The sequence below is a fragment of the Catharus ustulatus genome, chromosome 1 (assembly GCF_009819885.2).
Source record: "Catharus ustulatus isolate bCatUst1 chromosome 1, bCatUst1.pri.v2, whole genome shotgun sequence".
Lineage (NCBI taxonomy): Eukaryota > Metazoa > Chordata > Aves > Passeriformes > Turdidae > Catharus > Catharus ustulatus.
The window spans coordinates 67,382,090-67,398,860 of NC_046221.1; the positions used below are offsets into that span (position 1 = coordinate 67,382,090).

The following is a 16,771-nucleotide window of genomic DNA, read 5'->3' on the forward strand; positions in this document are numbered from 1 at the left end:
TCTTTCCATTTTAGCAATTATATTTACAACTTACATTGTTGTAAGTAACTCCCTAGGTCAAAATGTCTGCTTGAGCCCAATTAGCAGAAGACATGAGACATCCCCTAAATGTACAGCATAAATATTCCTATAGAAGTCACCAATATAAACACTGTTGATTTGCCAGCTCTCTCTGAATTTCATGATGCAGACCCACTTAATTTGTTTAACATCCTTAATCAAATATGAGTTTGTTTGGAAGCATTTGCTCACTAAGGACTGCTGTACATCCATGGCCTTACATTCTTATCTCTTCAGCTCTCTTTTCTCAAGTGGCTTTCCAAAGCACTACAGTGGAGAATATACTAAAAAAAGACTATTCTTTGTCTATTCACATCATATCATCGAATCATATTTTTTCACACCTTAATTTTTGTGGTACCTGAAAGTTACAGGTTAAATAACTTTACATATGTGGTACTTCTAAGTCTGATGGAATAGAAGTGCTCTTTCCTTTCTCCAAAACTTGTTTTTTCATCCAGAACCCCAACATACATCTCTTTACTAGCTTCTTGTTCTTTGCTTTCTGTGTTCCTTGCCTTTTCTTGCATTCTCCTGAGAAGAGCACATCCCAGCATGGACTCAGCTGTGCTGTACAGAAGCTGCAGGACACATGGAAAGTTGCAGGCAGTTGCTTCCTTTACTGACACAGCAGCAAGTGAAGTTTGTGAGCTGTTGTATTGTCCCCTATGCCAGCCAAGATGTGAGGGATGTTCCCTGCATCTTGTGCACTGTGGGTCTGCACACTGGCAGCTGCTGTGCAGCAGCTGACTGAGAGCAGTGTGTTTCTGTGGCAGGAAGGGAGCAGGCTTCCATGGCAGATGAGTTAGCCAGTCGCAGAAAGCTTCAGTAAAAATGTGCTTGCAGTCCAGAGAAAGCCTAGGCAGCCTAGTAAACTGTAGCAAAGTCAGGGAGAAATACGACCCAGGTACAAACTGATAAAAAAATCAAGCACCCCTAGGAATTGTGCAATTCTCAAAGAATTCAGTCATGTAATGAGTCCATTTAGGTGAACTCTGTATTTATCCAGAGCACAGTATTGCAGAACCAGGGCTGCTTTCAGAACAGGAAATAACTCACCATGCCAGGTTCTTCTGTGAAAACTGCTTCTATTCTTGACCTAACCTAAGAGCTCAGTCAGGTGAAAAGATTCACCCCCTAGGGAAGCAGAGCCTGAATGCCTCAACAGATCTCTAGAAGAAACCAACTGAGAAACCTTGTTGAAGTGTGATTATAAAACACACCCACTGGTAGACTGCAGTAAGAAGCTGAGATGAGCATCACCATGGGGTGCTTGCCAGGCTGCATGACGTCTCCAGGCAGAGCTGTCTCACACAGGGACTCAGGAATTAGCTTTTGCTGGTGCAGTTGAGATGAGTCTTCAGTCTGTGTGACTGGTATGCCTACAGTGCCCCAAACACCACTCTGTGTGCCTGTGCCTCTGCAAAAGTACGTGTACCTGCCACAGCCACTGCAAAGGAAACAGTCTAACAGGTCTCTTCTTTCTTTCTCTCCTTCAAAACTGACACTCAGGCCAGAGTGTGATCTTTTTGAAATCTCCAGTTGAAAGGGAGGTATATTTCTTTCTTTCTTTAACCATGACCTCCATCCCATAAAAGACCATACCATAATTACAATTATTTTTTAAAAAAAAAGGGCTTTTCAATTAATACATTTTCAGAAACAGATGGGAGGTCTGTACCTTTACTGTTTTCCTAAATGGCATTACAACAGCAGGATTGCAAATAAATTACTCTGTTGCTCTGCACAGCCCACAGCAAATTCTAGTAAATGCTCCTGGGAGTGAGCTGCATTGAATAGTAAAAAAACAGCATAGTTGCTTTCTAGTTCTGCATAGGACAGTTTGGTGAACTGTTATGTAAAACTCTGCTCTAAAGGGAAGTGTTACAATGATTCTTTTGGAAACATACACAGATTCCAACAAAGAACATAAATGGGCTTTGAAAAGCATCTCCACAGCTAAAACCTTTTGTGCATTATGTCATTTGAGGGGTTTACATACAAACACTTAATATGGAAAAAAGCCCAGAAATTCCTCAGAATTATAGGTGAATGGCATCAAGAGAACAAAAGGAGCCTTGAAATTCCACCTAGCAGACTAACTACATTTTCTTTTCCACACAGGCCACTGCAAACTCCAGTTGCCAGAGCCTGTCTTTTTTTCTGTCATGGAGCCAGATGACTCTTGTGGAATAAAGAGGGCTTTCATGATTCTGAATTTGGACACAATTGTTATATAGTGCCAAAAGGTTAAAGCAAATTCTCTGGGGAAAGCCTGGTACCTCTTCAGAGCAATCCTCAGGCTTCATTAACGAGAGAGAGAGGCAGGGAAGAATTTTAACCTTGTTTTCTCAGATCCTACGTATGTCATAGATTCACGAGTGTGTCATTCATGCTGAATCTGGTGAAGGTTTTGAGGCACAGACAAGACATGAGGGATTAAGGGAGGGTTGGAAAGCATCCAAAGGAAGATTATTTTTGCTATCTTAACAGGTACCACATAGTGCCAAGTAGAAGCCAGGTGCTTAAGAAACTGAGGCCCATCTGCGTTTTGTGATTGTCCACTTTAGCAGGAAACTGCTCTGTGTACCACATAGAAAACAGCAGCTTTCATAATGTATAGCATATATATAGAGTGTGGGATATGTCATCTGGAGGACTTGTCTGAGCTTTATTCAGTGACAGTTTCACAAGGTGAGACAACAAAATGAGGAGATTACAAAGCCATATCTCACTGCATAAATCTACTGTCAACCCAGTCCAAAGACTCTCTTACTGGAAATGGAATTGGTTGCTATTAAAAGCCACCAAACAACACAGAGATTTTCAGGAATGGGTGAGTAGTGTAAAAATAGTTGTTAAGTACAGTGCAGGTTCTTTTGGGGGGATAATATTTAGTTAAAGTACAATAGGGGAATTTTGTTAAGAGAGACTTCTCAGGTCACTCCTTCGAAGGGCTATGAGATGTTTATTCTAGCATGTTATTTTAAGACAAAAGAGGCTTCCCATTACATTATTCACAGGAAATTCTCTTCAAGTTCGTATTCAAGTTCTACCAAGAGCAGGATTTTTTTTCTCTTCTTTCTATCTAGGACAAAAATAATTTTACATCCTTTTTCACTGATTTCATAAATCAGAAATGAAGTTAGAGAAACTTGTCAGTTTCTATGTTACATCTCCTCCATCTGCTACACATGTCCTATGCATTATATACTTTGTGAACCCATTATAATGGAATGTTCCTCTTCTACAGGCATAGCACCATATGTTGAAGCCTTTGATAGGCTGCTGAATGGAAGTGTTGCTGAGTTTCTCAGGTACAGCAAGATTCTCGAAGGTGATGTGAAGACACATGTAAGTATTTATTGAGATTTTCCCATGATGATACAAGTGTGCAAGTCTTGGAATCTGTGTGATCAGCCTTCATTTCTGCTTAATAGCAGAATAAGCTCTTAAGTTATTAATTCTTGTAGTAGTGATAGCCTGGCGTAACACACTGAGTACGGTTGGTTCAGGAAGGGCACAAGACTGTATGGATTCATAAGAAGAGATTGGTTGCCTTCTGCAGCACCAAAGTTGAACACCATAGAATGCAAAATAGATACATATTCTCAGTCACAAGCAATTTGAATAGTTTTGTTGGCTGCTGAGCTCTTTGCAGGACAACAACACAATTAAGAGCATGTGCCAACAAATTAGTAGCAAACAACAGGTGGGCCCAAGTAATGGTAATTTCTGTGGCATGTATATCATGTGTATCATCATTCCAATTAATATAGAGGTTTTATTCTGGTTGGTTGTTTTTATTACTCACATCTCTTTCATTTGTAGCAATGTAGCAAACTAAAAATGATTCAGCCATTGAAATTACTTTCTGATTAAAAACATAAGTTATAGCAAGGAAGTACTATGGTATCATTTTCATTATGACAATGCTTTCTAACCTTATATTCTTAACCTTGGGATCAGAAATTGTTTGTGTCATTTTATTTTTTTAAGTTGCTCTTCCCTAAAACATGTGATAGAATTGACATCATCTTACCAACAGCTTACCAATATAGATTTGGGAAAAAACAAAAAAGAGTCCCACAAAAGAGCTGGGGTCAGTGCAAGCTGGAACTGAAGGAGTGTGAAGCTTTTGACTTTTTCAGTAGATCCATGCAATCAGGCCTTCCTGTGTGTATACGTGTCCCAGTTGATTGCTGCTGCTGCTCTACATAACAAACACTGTAGCCAGAAAACATGCAGTCCTACAAGCTACTAGGATTCATGTTGTAAGACCAACATAAATACTTTTCAGGACAACCAAAGCAACCAGTCTACTTACAGAGAAAGATGACTGGATTATTCTATGATCTGTGTTTTTCTCTGTGGTGTTACATGTTCTGGTTTGTAGGACAAAGTTTCTGACCTAGTTAGGCCTAGAAAACAGGAGGGAGTAAGGATAGCAGGAAATTCTAGACAATCCTTGTTTTTCTAAGGAAATGCTGCACTCCTTTCTATTTGAATAACCTAGACAATGATACTATAAGCTACAATATATGTACTTTGTTCTTCAAAGAAACTAGGGAAAAATAAACAGGGGTCGGAGGGTTGGAGGAAAAATTATGAACATAACTGAACAGAGAGTTGCTCCCTGGAAAGGATTGATTCTAGCTTGGCTTGTGCGCTCATTAGACATCATTATTTTTGCAGTTGATTTCTCAACTGTTTAGATCCAGTTTAGATACAAAAATAGCCTTACTACAATACTAAGCAGGGAAAGGGATTGCATTTAACATTCTAAATTGCTAAACCCTTTTTAATATACACTATCTGTAAATGTTTAAATCATTAAATGAGTGTGTGTATTATTTTACGCATTTGTCACTATTTAATACTCATAATTGAGTCCATATAAAAGATTATTAATAATTTGTCAGCCAAGTCTGTGGATATCCCTAGCATATTATTGATGATAGTGTAATGCAAGCTGTGATATGGAGTATTTGTTAGTGCTATAAGCTTAGACACTGCATTAGCTTTCTTTACATAAAGAAACTGGTGATTCTGATTGCAGCCTACTAAATATTCTGAAATCTTAGATTCTGGATTTACAATGAGGAGCAGGCTGTGGTTGCCTTATGCTCACGCTTATCACTGAAGCAACATCTGTGCTTTACCTTAACAAGTGGAACAGGGAGTATTTTTCTTCTGGGTGTCTTATAGACCATGTGTCCTCAGCATTATACTTGCAGCTGCTGTCTCTTTCACATAATGAGCTGAAGGGAAGGTTGGATTTTATTTCAAAAAACACCTGTTGCCTTGAAAAACCTCACATACCTGACGGACCAGAATGGTAATATGAGAGAAAGAGAGACTGTACTATGCTAAAGAAATGAGGGATTTAACATGATGTGTTTCATGCTGATGGCTGAAATGATTGTGTGGTTTTTGTGCCTGGCGATAGGAAGAATTCAGACACAACTGATATCTGTTGGGGAGCCTTGTTCTTATTTTGTCAGCATGCTGTACTCTAAAAAGTCTGTTGAAAAAGAACAAAACAAAAAAAACTTTAAAAAGAACTAATAGCTAGCTTCTGGCTCTGTTAAACATAGCGGCACAGTGGGTTTTAAAAAGATTAGTTTATCAGAGTTCTGCTTAGGCTCAGCCTTGAGAGCAACATATTTCTTATTCTAATTACATTACATATAGTGGTGAATCTCTGAGGTCAGCTGCACTGAAGAAATGAGCTACTTTTTAAGACCCAGGGAGAATGGTTAGGCTTTTACATACTCTATTTGAAACAAATTACCCTAAACAGCTAAGGTAAGATCTTTTCCCTGTTTTGTCACTGTGGAATAAAGATCTGGTGTTTGTATGGATATTTCTATGAAATGCAAAGTCCCCTACAGGCACAGATTTTATGAAACCACTTTCTGCTGTCCATGTCCTAACTGTAGAATATGTGAAGTCAGCGAAAGAGTGAATGTGGCCAGAACTGATACCAACCAGCTGTCTTTGGCCTGACACACCAGTGTCTTGGAGGCTGTCACCAGCCATTACAGGTTGTAAGAGCCCTGAAGCTGACTCACCATATGTGCCAACACCAAAAGCTGTCCTTCTGTCAGAATGAGAGAAATTCAAAATCAGTATAAAACAGATTGTGACTCTACAGCATAGGCCGTGGATTCACCACTGCAGAAAATGTTAAGGATGACAAAGAGCTGCTTGTGGAGGACATAGTCTGCCTTTAGATTGTGTCCTGGTGAGGAAGCTGGGTTCAAGCAGGTTTGATGGGCTCTTCGCTTGGCAAAGCAAAGAAAGACTTTAGAAGGCCAAGAAGCAGGTTTTTATAATGAGTTGATTATAAGCTCTTCACATTATTTTATGTGCTATCTCAAGTGGTGGAATACTTTGGCTTGAATTTGAGTAATGTAGCAGATGAGACATCATGATAGGAAGACAATGTACTGGTTCTACAAGAGAAGGATAGATAACCTCACATTTTCATATTTTAGTATTTTATGTGGTACAGAGCAGAGCATAATTACAGCCTTCTGTCAAACACAAAAGCTAATACTTGCCTTTTTAAAAATATGTTTATTTGTAAAAATCTTTTAACCTCTCAACCCCACCAGTTGAAAGAACAGATTGTCCGTATGATTCATTTATGTTCTCTCTTCTCTCATCCAAGCTATTTATCTTGGAATGAAAAACTATGAAAATATGGATGCCTTTTCCCTCCTCTCTTCCATCAACTTCCAGTTGCTGAAATGCAGAGCTCATGACAAAAGCTCAAACAGCTTGGAGCATTCAGAAATGAAGTGGTTGTTGGTTCAGTTGCTCCTTATTGGAGGAGAGTTTGGATGGAATCCATTACATGTATGACTACAAGAACAAGATAGCACAGAGAAGTAATTCATAGCACATTATCCAATCTGCAGGAGTTCTCTGTGTGCATGCAGTGGTTTCTTATCATGATGAGCAGAGAAAGCTATGTGCACCTCACAAATGTCATATGCACATACCCAGAGAATTTCTTTCCCTTATCTATTACATGACATTCTGCTCTTCTTCGCAGTAAAGTCCGTGTAAATATAAACAGAGAGCTGAAAGCAGGAGATATGTTTTATGAGATATATATGCACTTTGCGAAGTCCCACTCTGGTTTGGACTATCAGTGAAGTTGAAAAAATCCTACCTTCCCCTTTTTTTTCGAGGGAGTAGTTATGAAACATGAAATAGCTGCATATTGTCTTTTCGTGTGAGAGATGCTGAAGTACAAGTCAATGACTTTCATAGCCCTGAACTTTGAACAGGATGTGCTACTGTCTGTGCTACACCAAAAAAACCCCACTTTTGCACTTTATCTTTGCTAATCTAAATGCAGACTATCAAACCCATTATTTGACTGATTCCTCATTAACAAGGCAATTTGCTTACAGGGCAACAGAATGCACAAGTGTACTCTCGTGTTCATCTTTTGTGCTCAAAGGCTGTGCGGTTTTAGGCATTGTGTTGAAAGTTGAATTAGAGCTCAGAGAGGAGGATGATGTCAACATGCCCAAAGAGAAGCTTGCTGTCAGGCTGCCTTTTCATTTCTGTGAGAGGTACTTTCTGCTTGTGGAATAAACACCAAACCAAGGTGCTACTTCAGGACTGGGGAAAATGGAATACATAAAAAAAGAATAAAAAGACAGATATTTTTGACAACATACAAAGTGCACTCAACTGAGAGAAAGTGTCTTAGAGTGTAGAAAATGGTAGTGCTGTCCACCAAAAAAGGAAAATAAAATACAATAATCAACCTTGGAAATCTGTCAGTGTTAAAGTTGATTTTGTAATGCTAATTCAGCTGTGTTTCTCACCCTATACTACAAGATACTTCATAATATGAGTAATAAAGAATGTTCACTTTAATAGGAGAAGAAAGATGGAAATGTAATACATACAATTCTAGCCAGGAGCTAATTTAGAGGTTAATTTTGAAAAAACTTGACATTTGTAGGAGTTTTACAACTTTTGATTGCTCTGTTCCAAAGGACAACTTCCCATATGGCCTAGAGATTGAATCTGACTTTCAAAACAAGCCGGATTTATTGAGTCAGGTGCAGTGCTGTGCAGACATGCTTGCACATGTTAGACTGTAAGACACCTGTTTGGGAATAAAGATGGCTCCTGAGCATGATGGACCTGTCCATTCCAAGTCTAAAACACGACCCCCTGAAAAAGTGGGACTTTTTCTAACAATTTTAATGGAACATGGATCAGGCTGTTAGTTTTTTGACATGGATGTTGCAGTAGATACCACTTGTTTTTCTTCTTATTTAAAAAGGCAGGGAAGAGATAAAAGTCAAACAAGTATTGAAAAATAAATGCTATGGTGGCCAGTACAGGGCATTTAGTTATGTATTGCTCGCACAAGAAACATTCACCTGTAAATTTAGGGAGGATGGTGGTGGGAATATATAATGAGAACATTCCATCTGCCATTTCCTCGGAAACATAAGAAATCAGAAACACAAACACTCAAGGCTGTCAAGAGTTATTAATAACCTGTTTTCATGGGGTTTCTTTGCATATGGATAAGTTCCTGACTTAATCTATAAGCAGTTGATTTCAAAGCAGTGCAATTGATCAGGGACCGTTACAGACCATTTTAGACCAAGGTTTAAAACTATTGTCCCCTAAAAAGGATTTTATATGTATATGGTTAGTCTGTATAATGGGATTTTGTGATCTCCCAAAGATGTTAGAAAAAGGTATCAGAAGGACTTGAGTGGGAAACCTTGTATGCAGTGTGAAAACAAAAATCCATCATGTATGCCCAAGAAAATGTTAGATAACTTGCTCTTATGAAAAAAATCTGATCATGAAGGGTTCTTTAATTGACCAGATGAATTCAGAATAATATTCAGTGTTCAGACTAGATACAAGGTCCATGTTTTACCAGTCAATTTACTTAATGAATGGAGCAATTAATCAAGGCATACATTACATTTTTGGCCATTTGATGTCAAAGTCAGAACTGATCATATGCTTTACTCATGCTAATTTTGCTGTCCTCTATAAAATTTTTCCATTGAAGCCCCTTAAGAGAATATTTGAGTCAACTGGCAGGAATCCAGTTTTTCTTGGTGATTTTCCAGGAGAAGCAATGTACAGACTAGAGGCGTAAGAGTTCCACAAGTTGAAAACCATTGCATCGGCTTAACCAGAATTCATAAGGTGATAAAATTACATGGCTGAAAGAGCAAGCTAAATCACAGATCACTTTAGAGTGTGAACCACCTGCACTCACAGCCACAAACACAGTATGAGAGTGTCTCCATGAGCCTGTTGCAATGCCACTGCCTAGGATACTTGCTGGTGTAAAATCAAGAGAAAATTTATTGTGGAGAGTAGGATATATGGAGTTGGCACATAGCCAGGGTCCATGAGGAAGCTTAGGTAAAGTAATCAGACTTTTACTTTTCTCTCTGTTTCAATGCAGTCCAGGATATAGAGAGCATAGGTGACAGTCATCTCAGGCACTCAGCATCACAACAGTGAGGTGTGTGGTTCTCACAGCAGTAATTTCTAGTGAACCACTGCCAAGGTACACTTTCTTGATCATTCAGAAAAACTAAGACAGCACTCTTGCGATTATCATCAGCAGGAACTTCTTGTTATTGAAAATTATTTTTACTGGTGCTCATAGTTCTTATTTCTCTGGTAAAAATTATGAGTTGAAGTAGTAACGTAATTTAAACCCATTCGTTTCAATCTGAGAAACATACATCCATGAATGCTTTTTTCTCCCCCATTTTTTTCTGTTTTGAGACATGTTTAAATGATGTCATTTCTTGCTATAGGCTATGAGTAAGTCTTTTATTAATTTTCAGTCTCATTCTTTCTGAAGAGCACGTGTACACTCTTTTCACTCATCTGCCTCCCCATCCCTGACCTGCTTTTATTTTGCTAGTTGGTTGCAACTGTTTTGAGTGTATAGAAATGCTGGGCTTGGAAACTGAGAAGGCTGTTCATTGTCGTCAGCAAAAAACCAAACAATGAGCTCAGAATCTGGCTCTTCAGTCAGTTTCTAGTAAAAAGGAGTTCAGTGAATAATGAGAATTAAGCCACAAGGGAAACCAGTGTGCGGTTTGAATGTTGTTTTAAATAAGCTGGGAGTGCTGTCAGGAGTGATGAGGGTATAATGTGGCCACAAACGTGCATTGCCTCTTTTTATCCAGTATGAATTGCATGATCAATATGGTCACATTTCTGAATGTTGAAGAGTCCATTAGGATAGATTAAACCATTTCACTGTCACTGCTAACTTCTTTTAGTCTACTGACACCCATAAATTGAACTTTGTATTTCCACAATTAATCTGCACTGCAAAGCAGCTTAAGTATTGGTGCAGAGTTTCATAAGTTTAATTATGTGTTTTATCCCAGATATACAGTAAAAAGATTCATTTAGCATCTTTATGTAGAACTTTGAGGCAGAAATATTTCTTTCTTCTTGCTTTAACATGTGTTCTGTTTAAAAATCCAACTTAGTTCAGGTCTGCTTTTCAATTACATCCTTGCCTTTCAGAGAGACTGAGGCTCCAAGTACATGTAGGCTTTTGTTACTTAGCATCTCTGAAAAGAAAAATATGGTTCAGGTGAGAAGAAATACTAAATATTATAGATATCTGAGCTTTAAGTTTTGAACTGACTTCCATGTTAGCAAATTTTGGTTGGGTGCTGGGATTCTTTCAAGATGATAAAAGTGAAAGTGAATTTACAAGGAGAAAGGTTCTGGCACTTTAGCCTTTGAGTTGCTTTCAGGTAGCTCAATGGGACTACTTTCAGAGTGAGGTGATAATGTCACCTGTTATCTTGATGTGCATGAGAGGCAGAACATACAAAAAGTCTTTTCCATATAAGAAACTATTTGTCCAAGCCTTCTCTCTAAAGTAGTGGGTTTCCAGGCTTTATCAGGCTACTTGTCAGACAGAGAAAGCCAAGAAATCAGTTCTTCAGAAGGGTGCTCAGTCAACACTGCTAGAAGAATATTTATGAAGTAATAGCTCAAGAAGTGCTGAAACCTTTTTCATTTACAGAGAGAAGCATCTGAACTTCCTGGAACTTGTATTTGTTAAATCAGGGACACATCTATTACATCCTAAGGCCTGTGAAATTGTAAACCCTTTTCTGAAATTTCCTTAGTGTGGATTTGGACCTTCACTGAGAACGGCTTCTGACAGAATAGCTGGGGATAGAGAGTGGGGCTGCTTAGCAGCAGCCTCAGGGTCAAAGCAGCCCATCACAAACAACCAGAGTGCCTGCAACCAGCGCAGCAAAAGTGTGTTTGTGCAGATCATAGTGAGACCTGCAGGCCCCGAGATCTCTGTGGTTCTCTGATGTGCTGGCTTACAAGATGCGAGGAAATGTAGGTTTGCTTTTCCTCAGGGAAATAAAGTCTTTCCACAAATAGTTCCTCAATGCTGGCAGCCAGGTCCTCCAAAGAACTCAGAGCTCAGATGTTCATGGGAAAGAAAAAAGGTCCCTGAATTTAAAAAAAATGTGTATCTTGGTAATAACAAAGTTTAAACTTCAGTTCATTGTATGTAGTTCCTGTTTATTTAAAGAAGTAATGCACTTGTTCAGAGATGCATCATGTAGCTCCAGGTAACAGGAGAAACTAGAGGCTTCAAAGGGCTGTGAAACTTTAATGTACCCCACTTCCTGTTCTTCACTGAAACCCTGAACTGAGTTGGTTTCCCTCAGAGAGGTATGCTTGTTTTTGTAGGCTAGTCAGTATGAAGAGCTGTAAGAGCTCTCTCAGGAACTTCCTCCCTATGCAGGTTGGGGTGCTTTCCATCTACTCTCCCTAATACAGATTGCCAAAAAAAAAATTACATTTTGTCATGGCATAATCTTTGACATGTGATACAAAGAATATTAATGTAATGTTTTTAATTAAATTCCCCCTGAAAGAGCCTTTTACTTCAGGAGTCCTGGGTTATTTTACAAATCTGAGGCAGGTCAAATCCCACTTATCACTGATAGCTCATATCCTAATGCTCAAAAATCTGCTATTGACAATTTTTGGTTATTAGAAGCTCCAGCGAACAATGATGTCCTGGTACAGATTTTAGTGATACTTGCTCTGCACTGGTGAGAAGCCATTTGTTCTTATGGTGGTTTTATACTAGTTTTAAAAATGTTTGGCTCTTTTTTATATGTTGTTTGTTTCTATGGTGATCATTAATAACATATTACAGAGGCAGAAAAGGACAGCACAAATCCTGCACAGCTGACAAATAATTTTGTGTCTGTGTCTGGTCTATAGAGAAGCACCAGTGACCAGATGCTTACATCTACATCAGGTGCTGCAATGTGACAATAGCACCTTTTACTTCTACTGATGTAGAGGTCTTTAAATGTAGATCCATGGCTGTGTGCTGTGCAGTGACATGGCTTGGAAATCTCCATAAGGTGACTTGGCCCTTTGCAGAAGTCTGTGATGGAAATCAAACATTTTCAAAATGAACTGAACATTTTCAAAACTGCTCAGAAAAGAAAGCTATTGTAAAACCACCAACACTTTTGTCTGTAAATAGACCACATCTTGAGTAATAAGTGGAGTTGTTATCTTTGCACACAATTCTCAGTATTTTTCTATGCTGAATCTTCTGGAATCCCTAACTATCAGTACATTGCATCTATTTTTGGAACTTCTGTGTAGAAGTTGAAATGAACAGAGGTCAAGAGAGTTGTAGATTTGGCTGTTGCCAAAGAGATTAATGAAGAATTTGTAAATCTGGAAGATAAAAAAAGCAGCCTGAGCTTTAGGAGAGCTCAGCTAGTCAATAGCTTTGATCTGGCCTTGTTCTTCCTCTCCTATGGGTGGCAAAGATTATTTGAGACATTTTTTGGAGAATGTGATTTCCTGTTGCTTCACTTGGCAGTAATAAGTAGCTTCAATGGCCCTAAAGCAAAATATTTATATCTGTTTGAAGCAGTGACAGATGAGCAAAATAATTGACTGTTTCTGCTACTAATATTAATAATTAATTAATTAGCAAAGATGACATTTAAATAATAGTCATTGTGTTTTAAACTTAACAGTTCCTTGAAATCAATCAGAAAAACACATGTCATTTAAAACTGAGAGAGTTTAGAGGAAGTTCTGGAACACTGTGGCAAACTTTATTGGTACAAACTGTACAGAACATGTATATTCCTTACCCAAGAATACATTAATTGAAATTAATATTAAAACAACTGCTGTGGCTTTAAGTATGCCTTTACTCCAGTTCATCTGTGCAGTTCATGTTTCAAATGGAGAAATAAAACGGCAGCAACAATTTACCCCAAACGATTCCGTCCATCTTACATCATTAATTAGCACTGAGAGATTTTAAAGAACAGTATGGTTTGAACTCCACCAGAGGTAAGAGCACTGAGTGGTTTAAGTCACAGTGAAGTTTACTAAAAGGTAAAGTTAATGAACTGAGATACAGATACTGCTCTGAAAGAAGTAATACTGACCAGCACCATGCACAGTTACATGACACAGTGTTTCATACACTGGCAGATATAAACATCCAGAGAGACCAGCACCAATACAATTGATAGCACTGATTGGTACTGTACAGGCAGTAGCAATGCTGAGAAATTTTAACAAAAATTCCCAAATATGGACATAGCCATGAAGGCTGAAAAACACCGAAAAACTTCAGTATAGAGGACAGCCAATTGGTGGTAGTTAATGTATCTGTCTGAAAATAGAAAAGAAAATATCTCAAGTGGTGTCTGGTTCTCTTGAAACCTATAGCAAATCTCCCACTGACTTCAATTTCTACTTGAAATTCTACCCTGTTTTCTGCATGGACCAGTCAGAAAAAGGTGACAGTTTTCTTTCTTTTTTCTTTTCATTTTCCAGAATAAAAAGTGCTCTGTTATGAGAACTGCCAGTGACTCTTTAAGGCTTGGTCCAGTTTTTAAAAACTCTATCAGCCAATTAGCTGTTAAAAAAAAATACTGTCTCTTTAGCTAGCCCGGATAGTTTCTACAGCAGATTCATCTTAACTTAAACTCCATTCTTTTTCCATTTCTTTCCCCTCCCTTCAAGCCAGCAGCCACTTCACCACTTTACTTTGAAGAGGCTTTTGAAAGCAAAATGTAAAAGACAAACTGTGTCTCTTCCTCTGGTAGTGCTGTCCCTTTTAGAGAAAGGCTGGGGTCAGTGAAGTTCCATCATTTGCTGAAAGGAAAACTACAGTCAGTCATTGTGTCTTTTGATAGACACAAAGGACCTGCAGAAACTACATTTTGAACTCACTTAGGACCACTAAATCTCATTTTTCCCTTGTGTCCTCTTTACTATCTAGAACTGTATTTTGATTTGCTAATTATCTCTGTTAATGTTAGCATGTATATATACGCAGGTGGGTAATATTCTCCAAAAATGGAAGTCCAGTGGATTCTGATATTTACACTATGATTTTAAATGCTATGACTTTGAGGAAGTACAGTGTTAAATACAATAACATTTGACAAATTCAATATTATAAGGTCAGTAGGGTAGTTTTCTTGAGTAAATTTTATTAGGAAATCTTACAGTTGTTTCTCTTACTTCTATTTAGTTTTATTAGGGTTTTTTTCAATTAGTGAATTTACAAGTAACTTGAGATCTGAGTGCATGTGCCTGTTTGTTCTTGTAGTTTGCTTGGCACATAAATAATATCTATCTTTATTGGTACTTGCATACCAGAGTGATGGTCAACTTAGATTGAACAGGACATTTTAAATGAGAAGGAGGCAGATCCCAAACCCACATGTGCTTTGGGGAACTGAAGCTCACCAAAGCAAACTGGAAATTTAAGCTTCAGGTCCAGTCCATCTACATCTACTCAGTTTCAAACAGTGCAAGTTTGAGTGAAATTTGTACTCATGCTTCTCCAAATGGGTCAGCAGCATTGTCTTCATTAGACAACTCTCACAGACCCTCTGGCAATTTTTCAAGCAGTGGCTTCTGACAAGCATCAGAAGTTGGCACTATGTTATGACAGAGAAGGTTAAACCAGTTGCTATTTAAAAGATTATTTCTAAATACATATGATTCCTCCATTAACCTCTGTAGGCTTAACTGAGGCCAGTCCATTCTGTTACTGCAGTGGTGATAGAGAGGTCACTCACTGTAGTCAGCCACAGGTTTCCACCGCATGGAACTGGGCTGTCATGGCATACATGTCAAACTTCAGCTCTTCCAGACATATCAGTCACCTGAGTCAGCTGTCAAACACACCTGAGGTGAAGGATTAAGATGCATTATTCCCCACATTCCAATGGGGAAATTGGGGTGGCACATGGAACACCACATGGTTCTGGAATTCAGGTCCAAAGTCACAGCCACCTCCTCCAGCCTCTAGAACAAGTTGCTAAAATCAGAGTAGGAAATGCTTTGAGGAATTTGTTTTCTGAAAATATTCACCTCATCTGAGAAATCTGTGTGATGATTGATGTGTCTGTGTGTAATCCCAAGAATGCCAAAAGGATTGCCCAGAGTTTTTAGGTGTCAGTTTTGTGTTGCTCCAAAACATGTCCATTTTTGTCTGCAGGTAGAATTGTGCAAGCTGGTGGTGTACTCTACTCTGATAAATTTACTCATTATTCCTATTTTACTTTTGACGCTCAGTCTTCATTACTATAATTGATACAACTGAAAGTTTCAGGTGACTTGTTCTGTAGCAGTCTTTTGTCTGAGCCACACAAGTTGTTGAGAAAGATTCCCTCTGGTGCGTTTCCACTCATTAGTCTTTACTGGTTTGTGGGGGGTGTCTCATGAAAGACTCACCTCCCTCCAAAATTGTAGTGCTGCCTGCTTAGTTACACAGCCTGGCTGCTAAGCACAAGCTGGTAGCAATGAAGTGTCACGTTTGAAAGAAGTGGAATGGTAACAGGCTGAACTCTTGCATTCTTAATGAGAAGAAACTCTTCTGTTGCCTTGAAGGGTTTCAGGGAAAGAAGTACAGCATGCTCAGAAGCAGTAAAACTCTGAAAGCTGTTTTTAATGCTGTTGCAGAAAGAAGTTACTGTGGCAGAATTCTTACAAAATTCTTCTTGCAAAATGCAAATACTGTGTTAGCATGATCCTTTGATTAAGATTTACATTCAAAGGTGAGAGATATGGCTGCTCTGATATGTACACAGTTAAAAGCTTTTGGGACTGGATAAATTTCGGGGACATAGCACAAGCCTTGCAATCAGTATGTAGTCCACTGACAACCTAATGTTTCAAACATCTTGTAATAAATTTTGGATAATAAAAAAATGCAAGAAGCCACCATTTAAATGTAGCACAGGTAACTCAAAAGAGTGTTACCTATGGCTTGTATGCACACAATAGCACAAGATTTCTTAAAGACAGTTCCCAGACATTTTGAGAAAGTGACCTTGGGCACATTCTACAATAGAGAAGGGGGAGTAGTACAGTTCTGGAGGAGAAATGAAAATCCTGATTCCACATCTGACAATAGTTTTCATACGCATATGTGGCATAGTCAAGGAATGTCAGTCTTTTAGGAACATCAGTGTGTATCCTCCAATGGTCTGTCTCCAGCTCTGACCAAATTCCAGTACTTCCTCAAAAATAAGTGAGCAATGAAACAAGAAACCAGTTGTTACTTTGTACTCAGAGTGGAGAAAAAAATCCTGTTCAGCCTCCATAGTGACCACTGGGATCCCAAAAG

At 38.6% G+C, this 16,771-nt stretch overlaps 1 protein-coding gene across 3 annotated transcripts in view; it reads left to right on the forward strand.

The window, feature by feature from the left end:
• Positions 1-16,771, forward strand: part of CAP2 (cyclase associated actin cytoskeleton regulatory protein 2) — a 68,767-nt gene that overhangs the window by 13,181 nt on the left and 38,815 nt on the right. For all 3 annotated transcript variants that reach the window (XM_033071432.1, XM_033071424.1, XM_033071440.2), the window contains one exon: positions 3,314-3,414. In XM_033071432.1, coding sequence (XP_032927323.1) covers positions 3,314-3,414 — 101 coding nt within the window. The remainder of the gene's footprint in view (positions 1-3,313; positions 3,415-16,771) is intronic.